Raw genomic sequence first — 25217 nt, forward strand, 5'->3', positions numbered from 1 at the left:
GAAGTATTTGTATCTGTCCGGATCCAATGGAGGGGGAAAACAAAACAAAACCCGAAGAACCGTATTGTCGTATTGTGCTTGGGGAGCCTTAGGATGGGAGGGGGAGTGTTGGTTTGTTGGTGGTATGTTCGGACTGACATGGCCAATTGAAATTCGATCATAAATCATTCGCTTTGGCGAGCGAACTGGCATGTCTCGGAAAATGATGAATATATTTGCTTTCGGTTTCCGATTGCCTTTTCGGACACTCAGCTGAGCTGAGGACTTTGTTGATGGAAAAGATCAAGGATTCGTGGGAAGAAGAGCTCTCTGGTTGACTATGTATTTTGACGAGAAGCGATTCTATTGAACCTTTGATTTTGTAGGAATCAAACTTTCATGATTTTGGCAACAAGTCTTAGATAGATTCATTTTACGCTCAAATCTAAAACTAAGAACTTCAGAAAGAGGGTATTCTTTCTTTCTTCGTCCTTGTATTAACCCTACGGACGTTGTTCGTTTAGCATTTTGTTGTTTGTGAGTTCGTTTATTTGGGAGGGGGTTTGACAACGTGGTAACCTGGAAAAAAAAACTCTCCATAAGTCTATAAATAAAGTGTCTAGTCTAGTTCCATCATGTAAGCAGTTTTTCTTACAAAAAGGACCTGCACTGTCTGACCTAGGCTAAAAGCACAAAATAAACTGCAATATTTCTCCGGAATATCAATTGGTCAAATCCTGCTGGCATTTACCAAATCACTTTTTATTCACGACCTCAAGATCCCATCCCTCCTAGCCGCCAACAGCTTCAGATTCAGAAGCTCAGAACTGGCTTTCACCCCTCATCCCCCATCACCATCCCATCATACCGCAGCCATTCCGTCAGATTTCTTCCGAATGACCTGCAATTTCCTCTACAGACTAACAACTGCCAGCACTCACTCTTCCGGCTTACATTCTCGTTTATCCCCGCGCGTATACGCTTCTGCCGCCATTCATCAAGCATCAGCACCACGAGTAGTCGGAAGGAGAAAAATCACCAAAATCTTCTCAAGAACAGAACTGGAAGACTGTGCGGTGCGATGTATACGTTTAGAATGATCTCCCAAGCACGCGGCCGTTCGCCATCCATCCGTCCGGCCAGCTCGTTATCGTTAGGAGCTGAACACCGAAAACGCCGTTTTCGGAGGCGCCTTGTTGTCTCGAAGCAGGAAATTACTCGATAATAAAGCTGTTCTCAGTTGACTGGGTGCGGCGGCACTCGGCACTAGACGGACGTCAGCGTTGCTCGTCGTCGTCGAAGTCGATGGCATCAGCAACAGTAGCCAGTCTGCAGCTCTCTTCATGAACTTCCGCCTGTCTGTCCGTTCCTGCATGGCTCCGTTTAGTAGCGTCTCCGGGTAGTAACAAAAAATTTTCGAATCTTTCAGATTCTTTGCTTTTGAAAGGTGTACCGGGTGACCAGACATATCTTTTTGCACTTTTTCAAAAGTGCATATCTTACATTGGAAACTTATTTTTATTTACTTTGTCTATCAAACACTGCACAGATCGAAAAGGTAGTGTAAACTTCTGTGACATACATATAATGCACATAATTGGAGCGTGGGATTTCACAGAAGTTCACATGACATGTCATGTAAATCTCATAAAATATAATGTTAACTTCCATTATATGTCATGTAATTTAGCATGGCTCTGAGTTTTTACATGACATATTACACAAATTTACGTGTGAACCATCATAACTGGAAGTTACTTAAATGAAGATTACATGACGTGTAATTCTCATTATTTTTATCTGTGTGGAACCTCTTTTTGTGCACATGGCTGGGACTGCATAAATTAAAAATATGCATAAATTAAAATAAGGCATAAAACGAGGGAAATTTATGCATAGATTAAGTTAGAACTTCGATGAGGGAATCTAGTTCGCCAGAACAGGTCTTGCACCTAAGCATTTGAGTTGGGGCTTAGGGGGTTTCCAGAAAGATCCCAGAGCGCCCAAAAAAGGGGATTCCAAGGGGCTTCACAGGCGTTTTAAGGGGTTGTTGTTTCAGGGGATTTGAGGAGCCTTTTATGAGCGTTATGTCAAGATTTGTCAGCGTTTTAATGAGATTACGGGAAATTCAAGAGCATTTCAATGGTATTAAAGGAGTTCCAGGAACGTTTCAAGTGGCTTTAAGGGCAATTCAAGTGATCTTAGGAGGCTATAAAGGGCGTTGCAAGATGTTTGATGAGCGTTTCAACTCATTTACCGATCAGGCTAAGGCCGGGGTGGCCCCTGCTGTACATAGTAGCCGTCTCCATTCCACTCGGTCCATGGTTGTTTGTCTCCAGTTCCACACTCTTCGTAGGGTCCGCAGATCGTCCTCCACTTGGTCGACCCACCCAGCTCGCTGCGCACCACGTCTTCTTGTACCGGTCGGATGACTCTTGAGAACCATTTTAGTCGGGTTGCTATCCGACATCCTGATGACGTGACCCGCCCACTGTAGCCTCCCGATTTTTGCGGTGCGGACGATGGTTGATTCTCTCAGCAGCTGATGTAGCTCGTGGTTGATTCGCCTTCTTCAAGTCCCGTCTTTCATCCGCACTCCGCCGTAGATGGTACGCAACACCTTCCGTTCGAAAACTCCAAACTGGTCCTCTGCACGTAAGGTCCATGTTTCGTGCCCATAGAGGACAACCGGTCTAACCAGCGTTTTGTAGATGGTTAACTTCGTGTTACGGCGAACTTTATTCGATCGTAGAGTTCTGCGGAGTCCAAAGTAAGCACGATTTTCTGCCACAATGCGCCTCTGAATTTCTCTGCTGGTGTCGTTGTCGGCGGTCACCAGTGAGCCCAAGTACACGAATACTTCAACCGCCACCGTCGATATAAATTCGGGGTGGCGGGCGCGCTTATTCCTCCCAGGAAACCTTTGTCATCATGTACTTTATCTTCGACACATTAATGACTAATCCGATTCGCCTGGCTTCACTATTTAATCGGGAGTGCGTTTCCGCCATCGTATCAAATTTACGAGCTATAATATCAATATCATCAGCGAAACCAAGCAGCTGAACGGACTTCGTGAAAATCGTCCCACTCGTGTTTATCCCCACTCTCCTTATCACAACTTCTAACACAATGTTGAACAGCAAGCACGAAAGATCATCACCTTCCTGTAACCCTCTGCGAGATTCGAAGGGACTCGAGAGTGTCCCTGATACTCGAACTACGCATATCACTCGATCCATCGTCGCCTTCGTTAATCGTATTAGTTTATCCGGGAATCCGTATTGGTGCATAATCTGCCATAGCTGTTCTCGATCGATTGCATCATACGCCGATTTGAAATCGATGAACAAGTGATATGTGGGCACGTTGTATTCGCGGCATTTCTGCAACACCTGGCGGATGGCGAACATCTGGTTCGTTGTAGCGCGTTCACCCATGAATCCAGCCTGATATTGCCCCACGAACTCTCTTGCAATCGGTGATAGTCGGCGGCACAAAATTTGGGAGAGTACCTTGTAGGCAGCGCTCAGTAGTGTGATCGCGCGATAGTTCCCGCAATCCAACTTATCGTCTTTTTTGTAGATGGGACACACGGTACCTTCCATCCACTCTTCCGGTAATTCTTGCTCCTCCCAAATCTTGGTGATGACCCAGTGTAGTGCTCTCACCAGTGCTTCTCCAGCGTGTTTTAGTAACTCGCTTGATAGTTGATCTGATCCAGCAGCATTGTTGTTTTTCAACCGGCTGACCTCCTCTTCAATCTCTTGGAGGTTGGGGGCTGGAAATCTTTCGTACTGCGCACGTACTCCTAGATCTGTTACCGCGCCACCTTCGGTGCTTGCAACGTCGTCATTGAGGTGCTCATCGTAATGCTGCCGCTACCTCTCGACCATTTCACGTTCGCTCGTGGGAATATTCCTGTGATTATTTCGGCACATGTCTGCTTGTGGCACAAAGCCTCTGCGCGACCGGTTCAGCTTCTCGTAGAACTTTCGGGTGTCCTTAGCGCGGTACAGGTCTTTCGTCGCTTCGCGATCTTGTTCCTCCTGTTGGCGGTTCTTCATCCGGAAGACTGAGTTTTGCCTGTTCCGTGCCTGTCGGTAACGTGTCTCATTCGCTCTCGTACGGTGTTGCAGCATTCTCGCCCATGCTGCATTCTTCTCGTTTTTCAACTGTTCGCATTCGCCGTCGTACCAGTCGTTTCTGTGATTCGGAGTCGCGAAGCCTAGTGCTGTAGCCGAGGTACTACCTATGTCTGATCAGATGTCCCTCCAGCCATCTTCAAGTGTAGCTCAGTGTTGGTAAATTCACACTCAAAGCTCACTCATGAACCGCTCCTGCGTGAGTAAACTCGCGCGCGATTCTGAATCATTTTCTCACGCGCGAGATTTTCATGCAAAATCTCGCTCTCACGAGTCAAGCCCCGAAATCTCGTTCGCTTGTAAAACGAATCCAAATCAATTTTAACGACATCCAATGTTGTTGTACGATAGGTTTGCTTTTGTTCTATCATACAATCCTAAAAACTTCGATGTAAATAATAAGAACACCAAGAAATAACGCAATGAGTGAAATCGCGAGTCAACTCATGCATGATTTATTCGGCAGTGAGTTTGGCGAGTCAAGATTCGCGCGTGAAACAACTCAAGCATGAGATTTGAGAATTTGAGTTTTTACCAACACTGGTGTAGCTGCGCCAAGCTGCTCTTTCGTTGGTAGGGCCACTGCTAACTGCTACGCGTAGTCTTGAGCCACGTCTTCGTTACGCAGCTGCTCAGCGTTCGACTTCGACGTGGTAATAGCCGTCGAAAGTTTTGAGCGCATGCTTACAGCGACTAAGTAGTGATCCGAATCTATATTCGCACTGCGGTATGTGCGGACATTGGTTATATCTGAGAAGAATTTACCGTCGATTGGAACGTGGTCGTTTTGGTTTTCTGTTTGATGGTTGGGTGATCTCCAGGTGGCTTTGTGGATATCTTTGCGGGGGAAGAAGGTGCTTCGGACTACCATAAGACTACCACGGGAGGCTGCAAAGTTTACGCATCCCTAACGCTTCTTTCTCGTCATCAGGTCTCCCTTCGTGTGGGCAGTGGACGTTGATGATGCTGTAGTTGAAGAAACGACCCTTAACTCTCAACATGCACATCCTTGCGTTGATCGGCTGCCACCCGATCACACGTTGTCGCATCTTGCCCAACACTATAAATCCTGTTCCCGGTTCATTGCCACAGCTTTGATAGAAGGTAGCCGCTCGATGCCCGCTTGTTCACACTTACTGCCCAGTCCAACAAAGTTCCTGCAACGCCACGATGTCGAAGTTGCGGGGATGTAGTTCGTCGTAGATTATCCTGTCACATCCTGCGAAACCTAGTGACTTGCAATTCCATGTTCCAAGTTTCCAATCGTAGTCCTTATTTCGTCGCGTGGGTCTGTTGATTGTATCGAGTCGTACTATCTCCTATGTTAATCGCAATGGGGATTTTTACGGGTGGTCTATTGGGCCTACGTCAACACTCCTGTCTTTCCGGAGGGCCATCGTGCCAGTTCTGTTGAACGTCCCAACCAACACTGGGACGACCACGCTGATGGGGCACCACCTTGGGTCTAGCTGGGCGTAGTGCAGCGTTTCTTTATCAGCCGCTGGATGCCAGAACAGACGCTGTTTGAGCCGCACCTCCTTGGTGAACAGACGCTCGGGTCGTATATCCTCAATCTAGCTGAAGTCAAAAGGACAACAGTACCCAGGCTGCACCATCAGCTAAGCATACAACTCTTAGCTGGCGGTCTTTGTCATCGCTTGACCCGTGGAAGCATGATGTAGGAACTTGTGAGGACCAGAGCTATGTTGGACGCTCTCCTTATCGACACCGTTTTGCAGCCCATGAGCGTTTCAAAGTATTTCAGAATCATTTCAGAGATTTTCAGGGTGTTTTAGGAACATTTCAAGGGCGTTCCTAGAGGTTTTAGGGGCGTTTGATAGCATTTCAGGGGCATTTTGAGGGGTTTCCGAACCCTATTAAAGACTTCCAAAAAGTTTTCAGAGGCATTTCTAATTGATAATTTCAAGGGCGTTTTAATAGGATTACGGAGGTTTGAGAGGAGTTTCGAGGTATTTTAGGACAGGTTCGTATAGGAGGGCTTCAAGAACACCTTTAAATCGTTTCAAAAATATTGTGATGAGGTAACCGCAAATCCTCTGAAACTTCCTGAAATTCCTCCAAGATCCTCCTGAAACCCACTCGGACTTCCTGGAATGCCGTAAAGTCTCCCTTAAATCTCCTCGAACCCCATGTAACGCACCTGAGAGGCTCCGACACCCTCGAAAACTCTTCCGTAACGCTTCCATAACGCCTCTGAATCCCATCGAAAATGCTCTGAAACATCTTGAAATGCCTACAAAATCCCCTTAAAACCCCTCGAACTCTATGTACCGCACCTGAGAGGCTAAGAAACCCCCGAAAACTCCTCCGAAACGCTCCCTTAACGCCTCTAAGCCCCGCCGAAAATGCCTTGAAGCTTTTTGAAATGCTTCTAAAATCCCCCTTAACCCCCAAGTAGCACCTGCAACTAAAATGGAAATGATCATCGTTGCAAACATGTTGCAACTGAGTTTTCATGAAACAAACAAAATTAAAACTTATTAAAATCCTTTTGTAATGCCAAACTGAGGTGGTAACAGTTTTATAACAACTAGCAAAATGACAACAAACGTCATCATTAGTCGAAACTTGCGAAACCAATTTGTAACTGAAGTATAATCTGATTGTTTCAACGAATCCTAGTTACAACCGTTTACAAACCAAAACATTGATTCTGATTGTTATAAACATGTTCCACCTGGAACTTATTTAGAACATAACGAACAATTTTGACAGGAGAGATAGAAGTTCCAAAATGTGCGGCAAAATGTTTTTCTGATCACAAAAAATATAAAATGCACTATAAAAACCAAAATGTTTCAAAAATAACGAAATCATGTACGAATAAAATGTAATTTTTTCTTCAAAAATTTATCGAAATATTCCAAATTTTATAAAATTAAAGTGGTAAATAGAAAAAAAATCTGATTGGAAGTATAATATTGACCCAATAAAAAAATCTGCCACATTTTCGCAGTACTGAACGACTGGTACCTACCACTGGGAAGATTTGAATATTGGGGTTTTGAGAAATCTTACGTAACGTACAAAAATATTAGGAGTTTCCCACGAAAAATTTTACAATGGGTTTACTTTTTTTTACAAAAAAACGTGAAATTTTCGTTACGTAATAAATGGACAGCCTCTTGTCGACGTAAATGGGAAGTACACGTCCAAATGTCTGCTATTTTGGTTATTTATGTTCTACACGGAAAATTCAAACTACCTTGTTTTGGGTCGATTTTACCCTAAAATGAGTGTATATCAAATTGATTACTTACTCAAAATTAGGTTGTTTTTCCTCTCTCCTCCACAGATGTTGTCGTAAATAAACAGAGATGCGTCTATCCAACGGGGGTCCTTGAGGCCGATAAGCCAATTTTGGGTAAATGTAGATTTACCCCAAAATTGGGTTGAATGAAGGGGGTCTGTGGTTGAATTTACACCTACTCTTGAGTTTATTTTAGTTAGAGGTAAAGGCAATTTACCATGCGTGAGTTTAATCGATTCACTCAAATGTTGACTTATTAGGCTGAACTATAGGATTGCGTTAAAAGAATCCAATTTTTGGTAGTTTGGCGGTTCCGTGTACCACGTGCACTGCCCTCGGACGCATAAATGTCACATGTTACATTAGAAAAACACGAGAAAAACGCATTTGAAGTTTCAAAATAAACTTTGGCTGTTGTCGCATTTGACTGACTTCAACGCAATTCAACTATCGAAACATACATAAACTCATAGGTTGGCAAAATATTTATGTCGTATACGTATCTAAATGCGACTTTTGACATAAAAACCTCAAAAATGTCGAAATGTAACATGTGACATTTATGCGTCCCACGGCAGTGCAGCATTGTTGTACTTTGTCAATACGGATTCCCATAGGCATGATTCAGCAAATGGTATCTTTCTAAATTCTAAAATTAATTTTTAGCATTTTATGGGTGCATTAAATAAGCTGCTGAAATGCACTCCGCCAAAGCAATATGGCGAGTTAATTTTTACCACAAATGCCTAAATTTTCACTCGCAAAATGATAGGTAGACTGAGGCGCGTTGAGAATACGGAGCTACAATGCGTAACTTACCGATAAATCTGGAACGGCACACAAATTGGCGTTCTCGGTCAGCCTTATTTGGGGTATATTTATGCACCGAATTTATTAATCACATGAACGAAACTGTTGATGCATAATAACTGGCAGTGACGAATGTGGTGACTAGCTGACTAGTTGTCGAATCGGTTACCATTTTTTAAGTCGACTATAAGTTGTATCTTGGTTATAATTTGATTGCGTAATAAAACCGTTTATATCACGAATGGATGTTTTATATTGGCTCCACCTCTTGCGCTTTTTTGGTTGCAATTTAGTCGTTAATAAGACGATTGGTTCAAATGGCATAACTTTCAATATAGTTGCATACAAATTACAGGAACTTATTAATGCCCAAGTGTGTTGCTTGGGCCGTAGTTAGGTCTTGGGGTCTTTTTTTTACCTTTTTGAAATTTCAATTCTTTGTAGCTTTTGTTTGGCTAATCCTGGCAATCTGAAATTTTCTCACAATTATTTTTTCGCGGAAATAAACCTTTTCAAAAATCAAAATTATTGGATGACCCCTAGGGGCGCTCCCAAAAAACAAAGTTACAAATAAGACCCTGCGGTCATTTTTGACCCCAAACTTTGGACAGCTCGCAAAAATCAGTGGCTTGTCCGATTTTCGATCTCTTTGGCTCAAATGAAAAGGGCATATGTCTAGTTTTGAAAACTATCGGAGAAATCCGGATTTGGTCACTGTGGCCACCGGGAACCTTCTTCAACTGAAAAATGCAACTTTGGCAAGCTATAACTCCAACCAAATAAGTAATCAGTACCGTTCAAGTATCGGTGGAAAGGTATACACGTAGCCTTTGATTAAAGATATTAATAGTCACTAATTACTGAGAACCGGTTCCGGAAATCTGGAACATCCGAAAAGTCATTTTTATTGTTGCTATGTGCTTGAAAGTACACAAATGTTTTTCACTATATGCATTTTTTTTTTTGCATAACTTCTCTGCATACTTATCTGAAACGAGAAACATCTTGTTTAGGACCATGTTTGAAGGGTTCTAGTCAGGTCTGGTCAATGTGGAATCGGTTCCAGGGATTCCGGAACGTGGTCAATTGTGTAACGACAATGAACTTCTTATAATTTTCGCTTCATAACCCGTTGCTACTTGGCTCTACCTTTATGAATTTTCATGTCTGATACACAAATAAATATTCATCATCTTATTCTTCTTCTTGGCATTACGCCCCAACTGGAACAAAGCCTGCTTCTGAGCTGGTTCTAAGAGCACTTCAACAATTACACTAGTTTACAGCATTTTTGAACTCGGTAAGCTGATGATCATTTTTGGTCTAGAATCATGCCCTGAGTTCGAAAACGCGAAGGAAAAAAATTACAGTAGAGCGGAATTTTTTTCGACTTTCCATACAAAGTTGATGATTTGAAATCGATTTTTGTTCTATTTTTAATCAACGTCGCTCCCTTCATTCATCTCATTCTCCGTAATCAATGCTCCGATTGAGCTGATTTTTTACTGTAACTCGCCTACATATGGTATGTCGAATAAACGTTGAGAAATAATTTTTAGGTTGTATTATTCTTATTGAAAAAACCCAGATTAATCCACCTAGTGGTGATAGTGCCTTTCTCGTCGAATATGTACTCAAGAGCCATAAGCCGAAGTGTTCCTGAATTCTGAGAATACTCTAGAACGGAACAAATCTCAATGGGGGAGTAGAGTTGATAAATACTTAATGTATTTGATGAAAAAATACCCAAACAATTTAGCAAATCCGCTTAACTCATCGGATTTGGTAAGAACATTTCTGGAGGACTCTTATTTCACTTTAAAATTAAAAAACAAAAATATAACAGAGAAAAACTTAACATATTATCAGTTGGCTTACAATTTTAGTTTGTTTCCTACGTATTTCAATCGTTTACAGCAGGTAGAATGTCTTTATTGTGAAGAAATATTGAATTGTAAATCGTGTGTTTTTTAGGGCTGGCAGCAGGGATGCCATATATACAGTTTTATCTGTATTTTACAGATTTTTGAGCATCCATACAGATTTACAGAATTTTGAGCTAAAGGGGCCAATTTTTTGTATGGGATACAGATTTTTCATCTAAATTTTGTATAGGATACAGATTTTTGAAAAATGCGATACAGATTTTTCAAAAAAACATCTGGCATCCCTGGCTGGCAGTGAAGGTACGGGGCGAAATGGACACCTATCGATCGGGGCATAATGAACATTGGACACCCCTGTATATTTTATGCTAACTCTTTTATTACATCGATCAGTTAAGTAATTTGCTCACTGAGATCGATACCACAGATAAAATACTCCATCTTAGACAAGTTTACATAACATCAAAGTTAATTAAATATACTTTAGGCTAAAATAATCCAATTGATTTTTTTCCAAACACTCTTAAACGCCTGAGAGTATGCAATGCGCGTACATCCATTCGTAATTTCCAGTGTTCATTTCGCCCCAAATCGACTACAACATTGAAATTTCTATTTTGAGTAAATTCTAAACACAAATAAAATACTTTATCTATTGCTAAATCTACGTATACATGCAGATAAGGTAGCAATTCACTTGTTTTTATGGCGCACACACTCAAACACTCGTAATACCTTATTTGCTGCTGCGTTAAAATTATAAGAAGTTCTCCATATGAAAGACATATTTCAATTTCAATGATATTTAAGTTATTTTGGAGGCATATGAATGGAAATTTAAAAAAATATAACGATGACTTGTTCCTTTACACTTATGAATTAAAAGTTTAGCATAAAAGTCAACGGTTTCGGCAAAAATAGGGGTGTCCATTTTGCCCCGGGTGTCCATTATGCCCCGATCTCCCCTATTAATTTGTGCCCTTTCTCAAAATGATGAAATCCGAATAAAATTTCCAAGGGGAGCCCTCTTGACTTGAGAGAAAATCGAAATTTGTGTCAGCCTTATTTAGAAAAGCAACAATTATATCAAAGCCATAATCGAATTTGGAAACTTATTGATGGCTCATATTCCGAAGTTATGTTTTATGTTAAACGTATAAGCAGAGCTGGAAAATATCAAAACTCTCAGTTGACTGCTTGACCACCTTCACTAGCATTGGATGCCGATCATTATAAAGATATTTTGGCAAATTTTTTTTGCACGCTTTAGCTTTTATTTTATGATCATTGGTTATAAGATTTATGTATAATTTGACAAAATAAAGTGCGAGCTAGTAAAATTTCTCATTAAAAAACCCATTCAAATTCCAACCGTGTGACAGAGAGCGAGGGCTCAACCAGTTGCATCAAAATTGTGTGTAGTAATTTCAACCGCAAAAGAGGATTGATGCTATAAAATTAAAATTTCCCCATACAACGTTGATTCATCCTACTGTATAATTACGTCTCAGGAATCTAAAATGGTGTGATTTGACAAGATCGCTTTAATTTTTATTAAGATTTTGTTCTTTTACGCATATTTGTTGCTTGCATTGATTTCGTTCACCTTCGTAATTTCAGCGATGCATCCAATTCTGATTCTGCAACACTGCTGGTAATCTTAGGTGTGGACAGAGACTATTTTCTTGCTGCCCGTTTATCTGGTAATCCAACATTTTTGATGATTTGATGTTTCATATGCATGGGTTTGGTTCATTTTTTTAACTAGCCACTTCCGGCCTGGAACCGGTTCTGGAACACAACCGGTTTAGGTATGTAATTTGTGGATTGATTGGTAATTAACGGTGACAAATATCGGAAACAGCTTGTTAAGCGTTACGCGTTTCGACTTACTATTCTTCGGTCATCGTCAGACGCATTCAGTTGGATTCACCCCTTCAACTTCGTCAGTTTAATATATAAGCGGTTCAGTTATGGTCTGAAACTATTTTCCTGCTTACCATTCACCTGGTTATCGATAAAGCTACTATGCGGTGAGTCACATGCATAGGTTTTGTTCAGTTTTTTAATTGGTCACTTCCGACGGGATACCTGGAACCGGTTCCGGAACACAACCGGTTCAAATACGGTATGAAACTTTTTCCTGCTAACCATTCATCTGGTTATTGAAAAAGCTGCTCTTTGATATATCGCTTCACTTTTTTAATTGGCTACTTCCGGCGGGACACCTGGAACCGGTTTCGGAACACAACCGGTTCAGATAAGGTGTTTTCCTGTTTACCGTTCATCTGGTTATCGAAAAAGTCGCTCTTTGATGCGTCACATGCATGGGTTTGGTTCAATTTTTTAATTGACCACTTCCGGCAGGACACCCGGAACCGGTTCCGGAACACTACCGGTTCAAACTTGGTTTGAAACTACTTTCCTGTTTACCATTCAACTGGTTATCGAAAAAGCCGCTCTTTGATGTGTCACATGCATGGGTTATGTTCACTTTTATATTTGGCCACTTCCTGCAGGCCCGGAACCGGTTCCGGAACACTACCGGTTCAGATATAGTCTGAGACTATTTTCCCACTTCCCATTCATCAGATAATCGAAAATGCCGTGGTTTGATGGGTCGCATGCATGGGTTTGTTGCATTTTCATATCTGGCCCCTTCCTGGGGTACCGATCCGGAACACCTAAATGGCCATAACTCCGGAACGGCTGAACCGATCCGAACCATTTTCAATAGGAAACAATGGGACCAGATTTCGCGTCAAATGAACCGTCGGTCGTTAAAATCAGTTGAGGTTTACTATCTAAAAGTTAGGTGACCTTTTTTGTACACACACACACACACATACGCACACACATACATACACACACACACATACACACACACAGACATCATCTCAACTCGTCGAGCTGAGTCGATTGATATATAACACTTGACCCCTCCGGAGGCTCTATCAAATTTTCGTTTTTGGAGTGAACATATAGCCTTTCGGTACACCTTGGTGTACGAGAAAAGCAAAAATGTTCGGGTGACAAAAAAGTAATATCGCCAAACTTTCCAGAATGGTCAATAGGACTTATGAGAAGATGACTGCATACTCGGTTTAGCCCGCTAGGCCGAGAACATATCGAAAAAATCATATTTTCGCATATATGGCAATTTCTTTGAGGAAACTCTCAAGGAAGCTATTTGAAAAAAAAATGTTCGGGTGACAAAAAAGTAATATCGCCAAACTTTCCAGAATGGTCAATAAGACTTATGAGAAGATGACTGCATACTCGGTTTAGCCCGCTAGGCCGAGAACATATCGCAAAAATCATATTTTCGCATATATAGCAATTTCTTTGAAGAAACTCTCAAGGAAGCTATTTGAAAAAAAATACCGACAGACAAAACAGTAATATCGTCAAAATGTTAATAATAACTCTATAGTCAAGCAAATAGCAATTCGTTTCACTGATTCCTTTCTTCATGGCAATGGGCCTTCCTTCTATATTGCGCGAGCAGTTTAGTTGCAGCGGTACATCATATTCAAAAACGAGCACCAAGAAAAATTTCTGCCGACTGACACCAGACTGCGGCAACGAAATGAAGGTAGTAAAAAGTGTCGAATGTTTACAAGACTGCGTGATTTGATGTACCGCATCCATGGGTTTGGTTAAATTTTACATTTTACTACCCGGATCTGATTCCGGGTAACTACCGGCTGAACCAAATATGGTCTAACATTATTGTCTTGTTAACTGCTCATCGGTTAACCAAAAACGCTGCAAATTGAAGGTGTCACATGCAGGGTTTGACAATTTCGACGGGACTCTCTGAACCAATTCCGGACCACTACCAGTGACGTAAGGCTATTTTCTAGCTAACTGTTCATCAGGTTATCGCAAAAGCCACGATTTGATGTGTCACATGCCTGGATTTGGTTCACTTTTACATTTGGCCTCTTCCGACCACTCAAAACCGATTCCGAAATACTTGCTGACCGTTCATTAGGTAATCTAAAAAGCCGCTATTTGATGTGACGCATGTACGGGTTTGTTTCTCTTTCAGATTTAACCACTTCGGCGGGAACCCCGGAGCGGGTTCCGGAACACTACTGGTTCAGATATGATCTGAGATGGTTTTCCTGCTCATTGTCCATCAGGTCATCGAAAATGCCGTGGTTTGATGTGCCGCATGCATGGGTTTGGTTCAATTGTATATTTGGCCACTTCCAGCGGGACGCCTAGAACCGGTTTCGGAACACTACCGGTTCAGATATGATCTGAGACTATTTTTCTGCTTACCGCTCATCAGGTTATCGAAAATGCCGTGGTTTGATGTGTCGCATGCATGGGTTTGGTTCACTTGTATATTTGGCCACTTCCAGCGGGACGACTAGAACCGGTTCCGGAACACTACCGGTTCAGATATGGTCTGAGATGATTTTCCTGCTCATTGTCCATCAAGTCATCTAAAATGCCGTGGTTTGATGTGTCGCTTGCATGGGTTTGGTACAATTGTATATTTGGCCACTTTCAGTGGGACGCCCAGAACCGGTTCGGGAACACTACCGGTTCAGATATGGTCTAAGACTAATTTCCTGCTTACCGCTCATCAGGTTATCGAAAATGCCGTGGTTTGATGTGCCTCATGCATGGGTTTGGTTCACTTTGATATTTGCCACTTCCGGCGGGACACCCGGAACCGGCTCCGGAACACTACCGGTTCAGATATGGTCTTAGACTATTTTTCTGCTTACCGCTCATCAGGTTATCGAAAATGCCGTGGTTTGATGTGTCGCATGCATAGGTTTGATGCATTTTCATATCTGGTCCCTTCCTGGGGTACCGTTCCGGAACACCTAAATGGCCATATCTCCGGAACGGCTGAACCGATCCGAACCATTTTCAATAGGAAACAATGGGACCAGATTCCGCGTCGAATGAACCGTCGGTCATTGAAATCGGATGAGGTTTACTGTCAAAAAGTGATGTGAGTTTTTTTGTACACACACATACACACACACACATACACACACACACACACACATACACACACACAGACATCACCTCAATTCGTCGAGCTGAGTCGATTGGTATATAAGACTTGACCCCTCCGGAGGCTCTATCAAATTTTCGTTTTTGGAGTGAACATATAGCCTTTCGGTACACCTTGGTGTACGAGAAAGGCAAAAATACATTTTTTCATATATTTTTGGAAATTTGGCTAAAATTTAAGGAGATCGTCCCTAAAACTCGCCAATATCTCGAATTTCATCAATCTGACGCAAAACCTGCATTCAGATGATCTAATGGTATTGTATTCAGCTTTTAATTTATGGAAAAAGATTTGAAATTGGTTGCACAAAACGTAAGATATTTGAATTTTAATAAATTCCGTATTTTTAAAAGTTTAAAAACTCGATATTGAGCAGAAACTCAAAAACTGCTCTACTTAAAATTTTTTGAAGCACGTTTTCGAAATCAGTGCTAAATTGAGCTTCAAAAATTTTGGTCGTTGACAGAAGCTCACGACTTTCGTTTCATTTTGTAAACTAGTGTTATTTACGCAGGGGATTCCTCTAAGAGTTTACCGGAGCAGCTATTGAAGGTATTCCAGGTCGGTCTCCTATAGGATATCTCGAAACTGTTGGACAACTCATGAAAACAATGCCCCGAAAAACTCTTGAAGTTGAAGGGATCGTGTAGAAATTTCCTGAGGAACTTTTGAACGAGAATCCGGTGATCCACTGAAGGAATTTCTGCAAGAGAGATTCCCGGTAGAAACCCTAGAAGAATTCACGGTGGGATTCCTAAGAGGATTCCTAGTGGAACTCATGCAGGAACTTGCGGTAGAGCTCATTTAAGGTGAAATTACTTTAAGATTTTGTGTAGGAAACCCTAGCAGGTTTCCCGATGGAAAGTCTAGAGAAATTTTCGTTGACAATCCTAGAAGAATTCTCTGTGAAGCATCCAGAGAACGTAACGATGGAACTGCTAAAGCATTTCCCGGTGCAACACCTCGGGGTATTCCCGCTGTAAATTCTAGTGAAAATTTTCCGCAGGGGCTCTCTACAGAAACTCTCCGTCGTAGCCCTGAAGGAATTGTTCGAGGATCTCTTGAAGGAATTCACGAAGCATCTGTGCGGCGGAGCTTCTACAGGTTCACAAGGAAACTCGTAGAAGTGTTTCGGGTGCAGCTCTCAGAAGAATTTAAACTTCTAAACGAATCTACGATGGAACCCTTATAGAAAATAGAGTATAGCTCCTAGAAGTATTTTCAGTGGTACTCCTAAAGGGATTCCCGATAAAACACTTGGAGGAAGTCCCAGTACAACTCCCGGGAAGAGCAATATTTTGTGCAATTTCTAGAGGAACTTCTGGTGAAACTTTTAGAAAAGCTCCTGGTAGAACTCCTACAATCATTTGTGGTAAACCTCCAGTAGAAATGATAAGCACTACTGTAGGAATTTAATGTGGTTGGTACATCTGAAAGAATTCACGGACGAACTTCTAGAGAAATTACAATTCTGGAAATAAAATCCGAATTAACTGCTAGGGGAATTTCAGGTGGAACTGTTAGAGAAATTCTCGGTTTAACTTTTAGAAGAATTCATACACACCAAAAATCGATTGAGGGTTTCAGCAAAATTTTGCTGAATTTGGCCGAGCTGAAGTTTTCAGCAAAAATATAGCTGAAATTCAGCAAAATTTTCTAATTTGTTCAGTTAACTCTGCTGATCCCCAGTATCATTTTGCTGAAGTTCAGCAAGATTTACTGAAAGTTCAGAAAAAAAATGGTAAAGTTCAGCAAAATATTGCTGAGAAGTTTTGGTGTGCATTGAAACTTCTATAGACATTTTCCTGAGGAACACTAGGAGAAATCATTTAAGGAAATCTTGAAGAAATTCTCTTTGAAACTTCTAGATGAATTTTTGGAGAACTTTGAGAAGAATTCTCGGTGGAATTCTCACATGAATTCCTGTCAAACTTCCCCGAGGAAATTTGAGAGAAATAATTGGTGGAACTAATAGAGAAATTCTCTTTCAGACGTCTAGAGAGATTCCTGCCGTAATTCTTTCTGTAATCTCCGGTGGAACTCCCATTAGAAATTCTCAATGGAAGTCTTAGAGGAATTCCCATCGGATCTCCTGGAGAAATTCAAGATAAATCTACAGAACAAGAGCTGGTTAATAGAGGAGAAAGAATCAGTGAAACTCTCACAGGAATTCCTGGAGGAACTCCTAGAGGAATTTCCTGAAGATCTCCATGAGAAATAATTCATGGAACTCAAAAAAAATAGTAGAACTCATAGAGAAATTCACTTTGGAACTCCTAGCAGAATTCCTAACGGAATTCCTAGAGACACTTCCGGTGGAGGGGAATGCTTCAAGAACAATTCCTAGTGAAACTTCCAAAGGAATTGCCGGAGGAAGAGTTTCCGGACGAACTCTGAGAGGAATCTCCGATGATTCTTTTAGAGAAATTTTCGTTGGAATTACTAGAGGATTTCTTGATGGGACTCCTGTGGGAATTTGCAGTGGTACTTATGCAGAAATTTGGGATGGAACTCCTACAAGAATTTTTGTTGTAACTTCGTCGATCAGAACTAATGGAATTACCGGCAAAATTCCTTGTGAATTTCGCGTTGAATTTCCTGAAGGAACTCCTGCGGGAATTTTCTTTGGAACTCCTAGAGGAATTCCTAGTGGAACTCCCATTTGAATTTGGGGAATAATTTTCAGTGGCATTCCCGCAAAAAAATATCGACGGATCTCCTGCTGGAATTCTTAGTGGAATTTCTATAGGAATTTTCGCTGGAACTTCTAGAGGAATTTTCAGTAAAATTCTTAGAAGAATTTTTGGTGGAGCTTCTGACGTAATTTCTGGTGAAACTGCTTGAAGAATTTCAGGTGAATTTCCTGTAGAAACTTCGAAAAAAATCTCAGTGGAATTCCCACGAAAATTTATGGCGGCGCTTCAGAGGAATTTCCAGTAAAATTTTGAGAGGAATTTCCGGTGGAATAAGCGGTAGAATTCCAATTGAAACTGCAAGAAGAGTTCCCAGTGGAATTCCTATTCTTAGCGAAACTCCGGAACAAAACAGAGGAACTTACCCTAGACTTTCTCAAATGGTTTCTTCCGGAGTTCATTCTGCGTTCCTTTTGAGATTTCTACAGGAGTTATTGTTATTACTTTTCTTGAAGTTCTTCTCACGATTTCATTCTCCAGTTGTTCCAGGCTAATGCTCTTAGTTGTTTCCAAGACTTCTTGCTGTGATCGTCCTGAGCTTTTATGCGTTTTAAAAAGTTTAAGAGGTATTTCAGAGCGATTCAGGATCTCCAACGTTGTACCTGTAATCTCTTAAAACGCTAAACTACACCTGAAACTCTCTAAAATATTCTAAATTCTTCTGCAATCCTCTGAAGTCCCTGATTCCACCTGAGATTTCCTGAAAAGCTGACATGGAACCCCCTGAAAGCCCCCTTCAAGCCCTCTGGCACGCCACCCTTATGAGACCCATGAGATCCCTTAGGACTACCTTATGAATTCTCCTGGGACCACTTACCCATGAGACCCTAAACCACCCTAAGGCTTCCATTATGAAACCATCTAAGAACCCAGAGATTCCCTGATACTTGCTTTATTCTTCAATCACTTAACCTAATTTACAGCTCTTTTGTCAACTAGGGCACTGCGTGAGCGATTCAATTGGAATATGTGCTTACAATTTGTACAGTGCATAAATGTGTTCTATTCTAATTTTACCAAATATATACAACTGGTTTCCGTTGCGCTGCTTTTACTTTACCCTATCATGGTAGAATTATGAGCACGAGGAAGCTGTTGGTTGTTCCTGTATCCAGTCCGATTGGGGGTCCATTATGAGTTGCCGTTCGCCGATGTCCAAGTGTCCGGGTCCATTTGAGCCATGGGCTCAGAAGAGGGTCAGTGTCAGCTGCTCTCAGGAGGAAAGAGCAACTGACGCAAGTGCCGGGGCTGGGATGGAACCCATGACCATCTGCTTATGAAGCAAACGTGTGGCCACCACGTCACGGGCCCCAGCATTGAAACTAGCTTAGATAGTCTCGAAAACCATAGAAATTCTCCTAAAACCTCCTGAATGCTTTTGAGATCCCCTTAAACTTCCCGGGAGCCCTCTGAAACCCTCTCAACACTTCGAAATTCCCTTCAACGACCTCAAACTGAAATCTTGAAATTTCTTAAAACACCTGAAACCCGTAAAGATTATAACCTCCTTGGAACTTAGCTAGAAATAAACCATGAAAGCCCTCTGGAGCCTGCTGAGCCCCCGAAAAGCTTATGGGCGTATCCCAAAAATCTTTTGAAAGTTTCATACATATAATCCTCTTTTTGAACCAAGAAACTCTGGAAGATATCCTGGGAAGTGCTCTTGCGAAAACTCCGATGGAAACTCCTGCAGACATTCTAGAAGGAACTCTGGTACAAATCCCATGATCAACTTTCAGGAATCTCGGGAAGAACATCAAAAAAAAAATCCGGAAGGAACTCCTGGACAAATCTAGAAAGAAACTCCTACAATCCTCCAGGAATTAAAGTAAAATTAACATGAGAACTCGCAGGAAGAATTCAGTTGAAAACTGTGTAAGAATTCATAGAAGGAATTGCGGTAAAATTGCGTAAGGAATACAAGGAAGAATCCTGGATAGAAAATCTGGAGAAATCCGCAGATGATTCACGGAACGAATTATGAATCGCAAGTTTGGTAACACCATCCAATCCACAGGATCACAGAAACTGAAAACTGACGATGATTTTTCGATTTTGCCCGATGCTTATTCTTCCTTTCATTACCAATTCAACTTTGGACACTTCGCATTTGCTTCCACTCACTGGACTAAGATAGTTGGGGAAGGTGGTACAAAATACCAATTCAAGTTCGCTCTTGTTTCAGGTATGCAGATTTTATTTGATATCACATTTAACGCGTATGTTGAATCGTAACCACTAGTTATAGCGAATGTATTAATAATTCAAATTCTGCTCACAATAGCAGCCCCAATAACATCTTGAATCTTGAAGCGAAGGCACAATATGAAACAGATCAGCATTACATCTGAAAATCATGAGACACTGTAACCAGCGTTTCTCACGTATGATAAAGGAACTATTCAAGACAGCTTAAGTGAAGCATCATTTTTCCACTACGCCATAGCTTAACAGGAGGCACTGCTATCGGCAACGTTCGACGTTTGTATGGGAAAAAGACAGAGTTCCAAGTCTTGTTTATAAAGTGGCTTTCGCTCAAAGCTATTTGTTCAATACTCTATTCGTGATGTACCATCGGATGTGCAAAGAAGTTATTTGAGCAATTTTCAAATTACGATTCTGTATGCTTCTCGCCTTTTCCTTTTACCCCACAATTCTCTCACGCCGTGCAGTGAGAACTACCCTGTTCAAATCAGTGTCATGTTTCGAAGTCAACTGTTGTCGTTGTCGGAACAAATAAGAAACCCGGAGAACGATTACGACCGGCGGCAACTATAGAACGACGACGAGGAAGATAACGCTTTCCACTCGATTGTTATGGTTGTTCCTCTCTGTTCTATTTTGTGACCGAACTTGGGAAAGTCCGTTCTTGCGTTTGAGTCCTTCGCGACCATTACGATGTGAAAATGCCATTGATGGGCAGATCTCGAGTGATTGCCCGAAAGAAGGAAAAGCAGAAAAAACTAGCTTCAATCGACGACGAACAATGGCTGAGATGGCGGGAGGAGCGACTTCCGCTCGGTTCAGCCATTTCGGCGATGATTTGTTGGAATTGAAGTTTTTTTTTTCGACCGAACAAATGAATGAGAGTGCAATGAAATCTAATGTATTTGTGACTTCCAGCTGAGAACATCTTTTCATTGGATGACTCTTCAGATGGCACTGTTTAGTGCGGTGTGCAAGAGAGCAAATTGACCAGAATGATTCGATCAACCACTGTAAAAATTGAAGGTTTTCTTTATGTGCTTTTCGTTTCAGAACTATCAACAAAATGCTTCCGTCAGCAATGGCTTCGACGTGCTATCGTCACGTAACACTGGTGCTACTATTGCTCTGTGTCGTCACGTGTCCCACAGAAAGTCGGAATCGAGAAAAAGATCTTAAGAAATCTAAAACCACACAGCTGAGTCAGGTACCTTACAGTGAAACCGTGTCTTCCCTGTTGAACCTGTGTTCAGGGGATCGTGAAATGAAGCTGGTGTGTCACTGTAGTCCAGACGATCCACACGTAAAAGCGCAGAAAGCTAACTGTTGGATATTCAGCAAAGATCTCCCACGGAAGGACCCCAACTGGTTGGCCTTCCAGACGCAAACTACGGTAGAACAGTTGAAGATAACTGTTCAAAAGATTGGTAACCTCACCTACATACCGTCGGATGTTCTGGTTACGTTGAAGTATCTCAAACAACTTACGATAGAGTACGGAATGATCACGAACTTGTCCGAGTTCGCGTTCGGCAATCTAACAGAACTGCGAAACCTAACGCTACACAAGAATCAGATCCGACTCATACATCCATTCGCCTTTGCCAACCATCCTTTCCTGGAGGAGATCAACCTGGAGCGTAACGAGATCGTCGACCTGGACAAAACAGCACTAGTGAACCTACCCCAGTTGAAGAAACTGAACTTGGACTTCAACAATTTGACGATCCTGCACGCCGATGCGTTCGTATACCTTACGAGCCTGGAAGAACTACACGTGGAATCAAACCAGGTGTCGCTACTATCCCGGGAAAGCTTCAAGGGACTTGGTAATCTGAGGAACCTGAAACTGTCGGCGAACAACATCGGTTACATTGGCGATACGGTGTTCGCAGAACTGTGGAGTCTGCAGGAGCTGCACCTGGACAGTAATCACATTGAGGTGAGTATTTCGGGACCTTCCAGTAGCTTACGAAATGTGTAACATGGTTTTTTGTTTGTTTCTGTCCCAACTCCAGAAAGTCTCGGCCCGTGCATTTGACGGGTTGAACAACTTGCGGAAGCTGAACTTGGAGCACAACCGCCTGACGCGACTGGAAAGGGGAATCTTCACCGGAGTGCCAGCGGTTCTAACGTTGAACCTCAATTCGAATATGCTGGAAACGATCACCTACAACAACTTCCTGCCTCTGATGGATAACTTCGTGAACAGCTCGGCGGTGCTGTACGTGAGAGGTGAGTGGATGATTTAGCTAGAAGATGATTTGTTATTTGGCAGTGGAATAAATCACTTTGTCGTGGTATTTTATGACAATCTGTAGTATTTCAGGATGATCCATGATACTTCAAAATTCATGGCATATTTCGCGATAATACATTGTATCCTTGCTAGTCTATCTTCTTTCATAACCCCACAATTCCTCTACGGGCTCTTTAAATAATCTATGAAGGATTTGTTTAAAAATTTTCTCTAGGTATTTCTTTCATTTCCCATAAATATCTTCAGAAATTCGTCAATTTCTATTCACCTGAATCATCTTCTTCTTCTTTATGGCTCGACGTTCGCATTGGAATTTGGCCTGCCTCTCCTCAACTTAGTGTTCTAAGAGCACTTCCACAGTTATTAATTGAAGGGCTTTCTTTGCCTGCCATTGCATTGTGTGGCAAGTATAATGGTACACTATGCCCAGGGAGTCGAGAAAATTTTCCCGACCGGAACGTGAATCGAACCCGCCGTCTCCGGATTGGCGATCCATAGCCTTAACCACCAGGCTAACTATTCACCTGGTATTTTTTAGAAACTGCTCCAGCGATTTCTTCACTAAATTTTCCAGGAGGTTTATACACACTTAAATTAAATCGCCGACCTCAGCAAACGGATTGCCGAGAATCCAACAGCCGAGAATCCGGTAATAATTTTCACTGAATCTCGGTAAAAGTTTTACCGAGATGTCGTTAAAACTTTGCCGAGATCTCGGTAATCCAACTTTTTACCGAGATCTCGGCAAAGTTCACCGAGGCTCGGTAATGGTTTACCGAAATCTCGGTAAAAATTTTACCGAGAATCAGTAAATATTTTACCGAGATATCAGCTGTTGGATTCTCGGTAAACCGTTTACCGAGATCAATTTCTGAATTTAAGTGTGTAAGAGATTTTGCTTTTTTGGTTTATAAGAAATGATAGCTTGCGAAGATTTCTCTGAAAATTGTTCAACAGTTTTTTTCAGAAAATTCTTAGTTTCCGTATGTTCCAGTTTATTGGAAAAAGTATTTTTGAGAAAATTATTTCATAAGCTATTATCGATGAAATTTTTAAAATGCTCTTTTTTTCGTTTTTGTATTATGGCCAATTTTGTTGAAAAATGCCCAAATGTGCCATATAAGCCTTTTTTTTAAAAATCATAACTCAAGTACGAAGCATCGTAGAAACAAAGTTTTTTAATAAAAATAAGAGCGAGTTTTCTCAGAAATCCAAAAAAAGTGTAGTGGAAAAAGTTTCCCACAACATTTTACACTGTTGAGAAAATTCATAAAGAAAAGCCGGAAAACTATTCCCGAACTCGTGGAAAATTTTCATAAAAATATTTTTGAAATGGTAACTTCATAAGCTTTGATCGCTGAAATTTTTGGAATGCACTTTTTTTTCGTTTCTGAGTTATGGCCAATTTTGTTAAAAATGACCGTATTAAGCCTATATTCTTTGATAATTTTTCCCAGAATTGGCCATTACTCAGGAACGAAAAAAAGTGCATTCCAAAAAAATCAGTGATCAAAGCTTATGAAATATCCTTCACAAAAATATTTTTTGAAAATTTTCCGTGAGTTCAGGAATAGTTTTTTGGCCTTTGTTTATGAATTTTCTCAGCAATGAAAATTTTGAGGAAAACTTTTTCCACTTCATATTTTATTATTATTTCTGAGAAAATTTGCTTTCTTTTTTATTAAAAAAAAACTTTCTCTTCTTGATATGGCTTTGATCACCGCTTACTTGATCTTGTTCGATTTTAATTGGTGTTTCTCGGTGATGATATTAAATAAAAATCGTAATTTGGTTTTACGCTTCAACCTACTTTTATTTTTCGGTCATCCTCAGAAAATTTCCACCGCGCTTGCGTTCTTTGGGGCGGCACACTTAATTCTCTAATTAAAAAAAACTTTGTTACTACGAATCTTCGTACTTGAGTTATAATTTTCCAAAGAAAAGGCTCATATGGCACATTTGGACATTTTCGAACAAAATTGGCCATAACTCAAGAACTAAAAAATAGTGCATTCCAAAAATTACAGCGATTAAAGTTTATAAAATAAGTTCGAGCATAGTTTTTCCGGATTTTCTTAACGAATTTTTTTCAACCGTGGAATATATGTTTGATTTCTAAAAAAATTTACTTTCACTTTGCTGAAGTTGAAAAACTTTGTTTCTTCGATGCTTCGTTCTTGAGTTATGATCTTTCAAAGTTAGTAATGTCAGGGGAAAACAAAAAAAAAATCACCTGAGTTTTCCGGGAAAATAGGCGACCCTAAATTCTTCTCATTTTTCTTTTCTGTTCATATATCCATGAACCCTGCCTGCGGAAAAAGTTTCATGAAAATCTGAGACCCTTCGGCCCAATTTGTAAGATAATAATAAAAAATCCCCATGGATCACTTCAAAATTTCTCTTAGAATTCCCTTCGGAATTTTCGTCAGTGCATCCTCCAGAAATTTCTCCAAAAATTCCTCTGGAATAGCCTCAATAAGTGTCCTTAAAACATTCCTTCAGACGTTCCTTCAGAAATGCATTCAGCAAGTCCTGAAGAAAATCGAAATCCTGCAGAAATTTCCCCACGATTTCTTTAGAAAATCTTCCACAGATTTCTTCAAAAATTCTTACAAAGGACGGATTTCGCGCCAACTCGAACAAATGTTGGCAGCACCCTCTCAGATTACAACGAAACTTTCTTGGTGTGTAGACCTTGCCCAGATAAGCCACTTTGCATACTCATTTTTCTAATTTTTTTTCTCGACTGACTTTTGAAAAGGGCTAAACTTTTTTTATGGATTTTTTAAAAATGTTTTTAATCAAAAAATGACTACTCCTACAAAAAAGTGTTGTATGGGTGATTATCACAAAATAAGTCAAATTTTAAGAAAAAAATACTGAAAAAAATCCAAAATGAGCCATACACTGAAAAAAATCATTTC

At 41.0% G+C, this 25217-nt stretch overlaps 1 protein-coding gene across 1 annotated transcript in view; it reads left to right on the forward strand.

The window, feature by feature from the left end:
• LOC109400170 (connectin-like) overlaps positions 1-22677 on the forward strand; it is a 497439-nt gene extending 474762 nt beyond the window's left edge. Inside the window, exons 2-3 of the mRNA XM_029871984.2 lie at positions 21087-21975; positions 22052-22677. Of these exons, the coding sequence (XP_029727844.2) occupies positions 21100-21975; positions 22052-22285 (1110 nt within the window). The 5' untranslated portion in view covers positions 21087-21099 and the 3' untranslated portion in view covers positions 22286-22677. The remainder of the gene's footprint in view (positions 1-21086; positions 21976-22051) is intronic.
• The last annotated feature ends 2540 nt before the right edge of the window (positions 22678-25217 follow it).

This window comes from Aedes albopictus, chromosome 3, assembly GCF_035046485.1.
Source record: "Aedes albopictus strain Foshan chromosome 3, AalbF5, whole genome shotgun sequence".
NCBI lineage: Eukaryota > Metazoa > Arthropoda > Insecta > Diptera > Culicidae > Aedes > Aedes albopictus.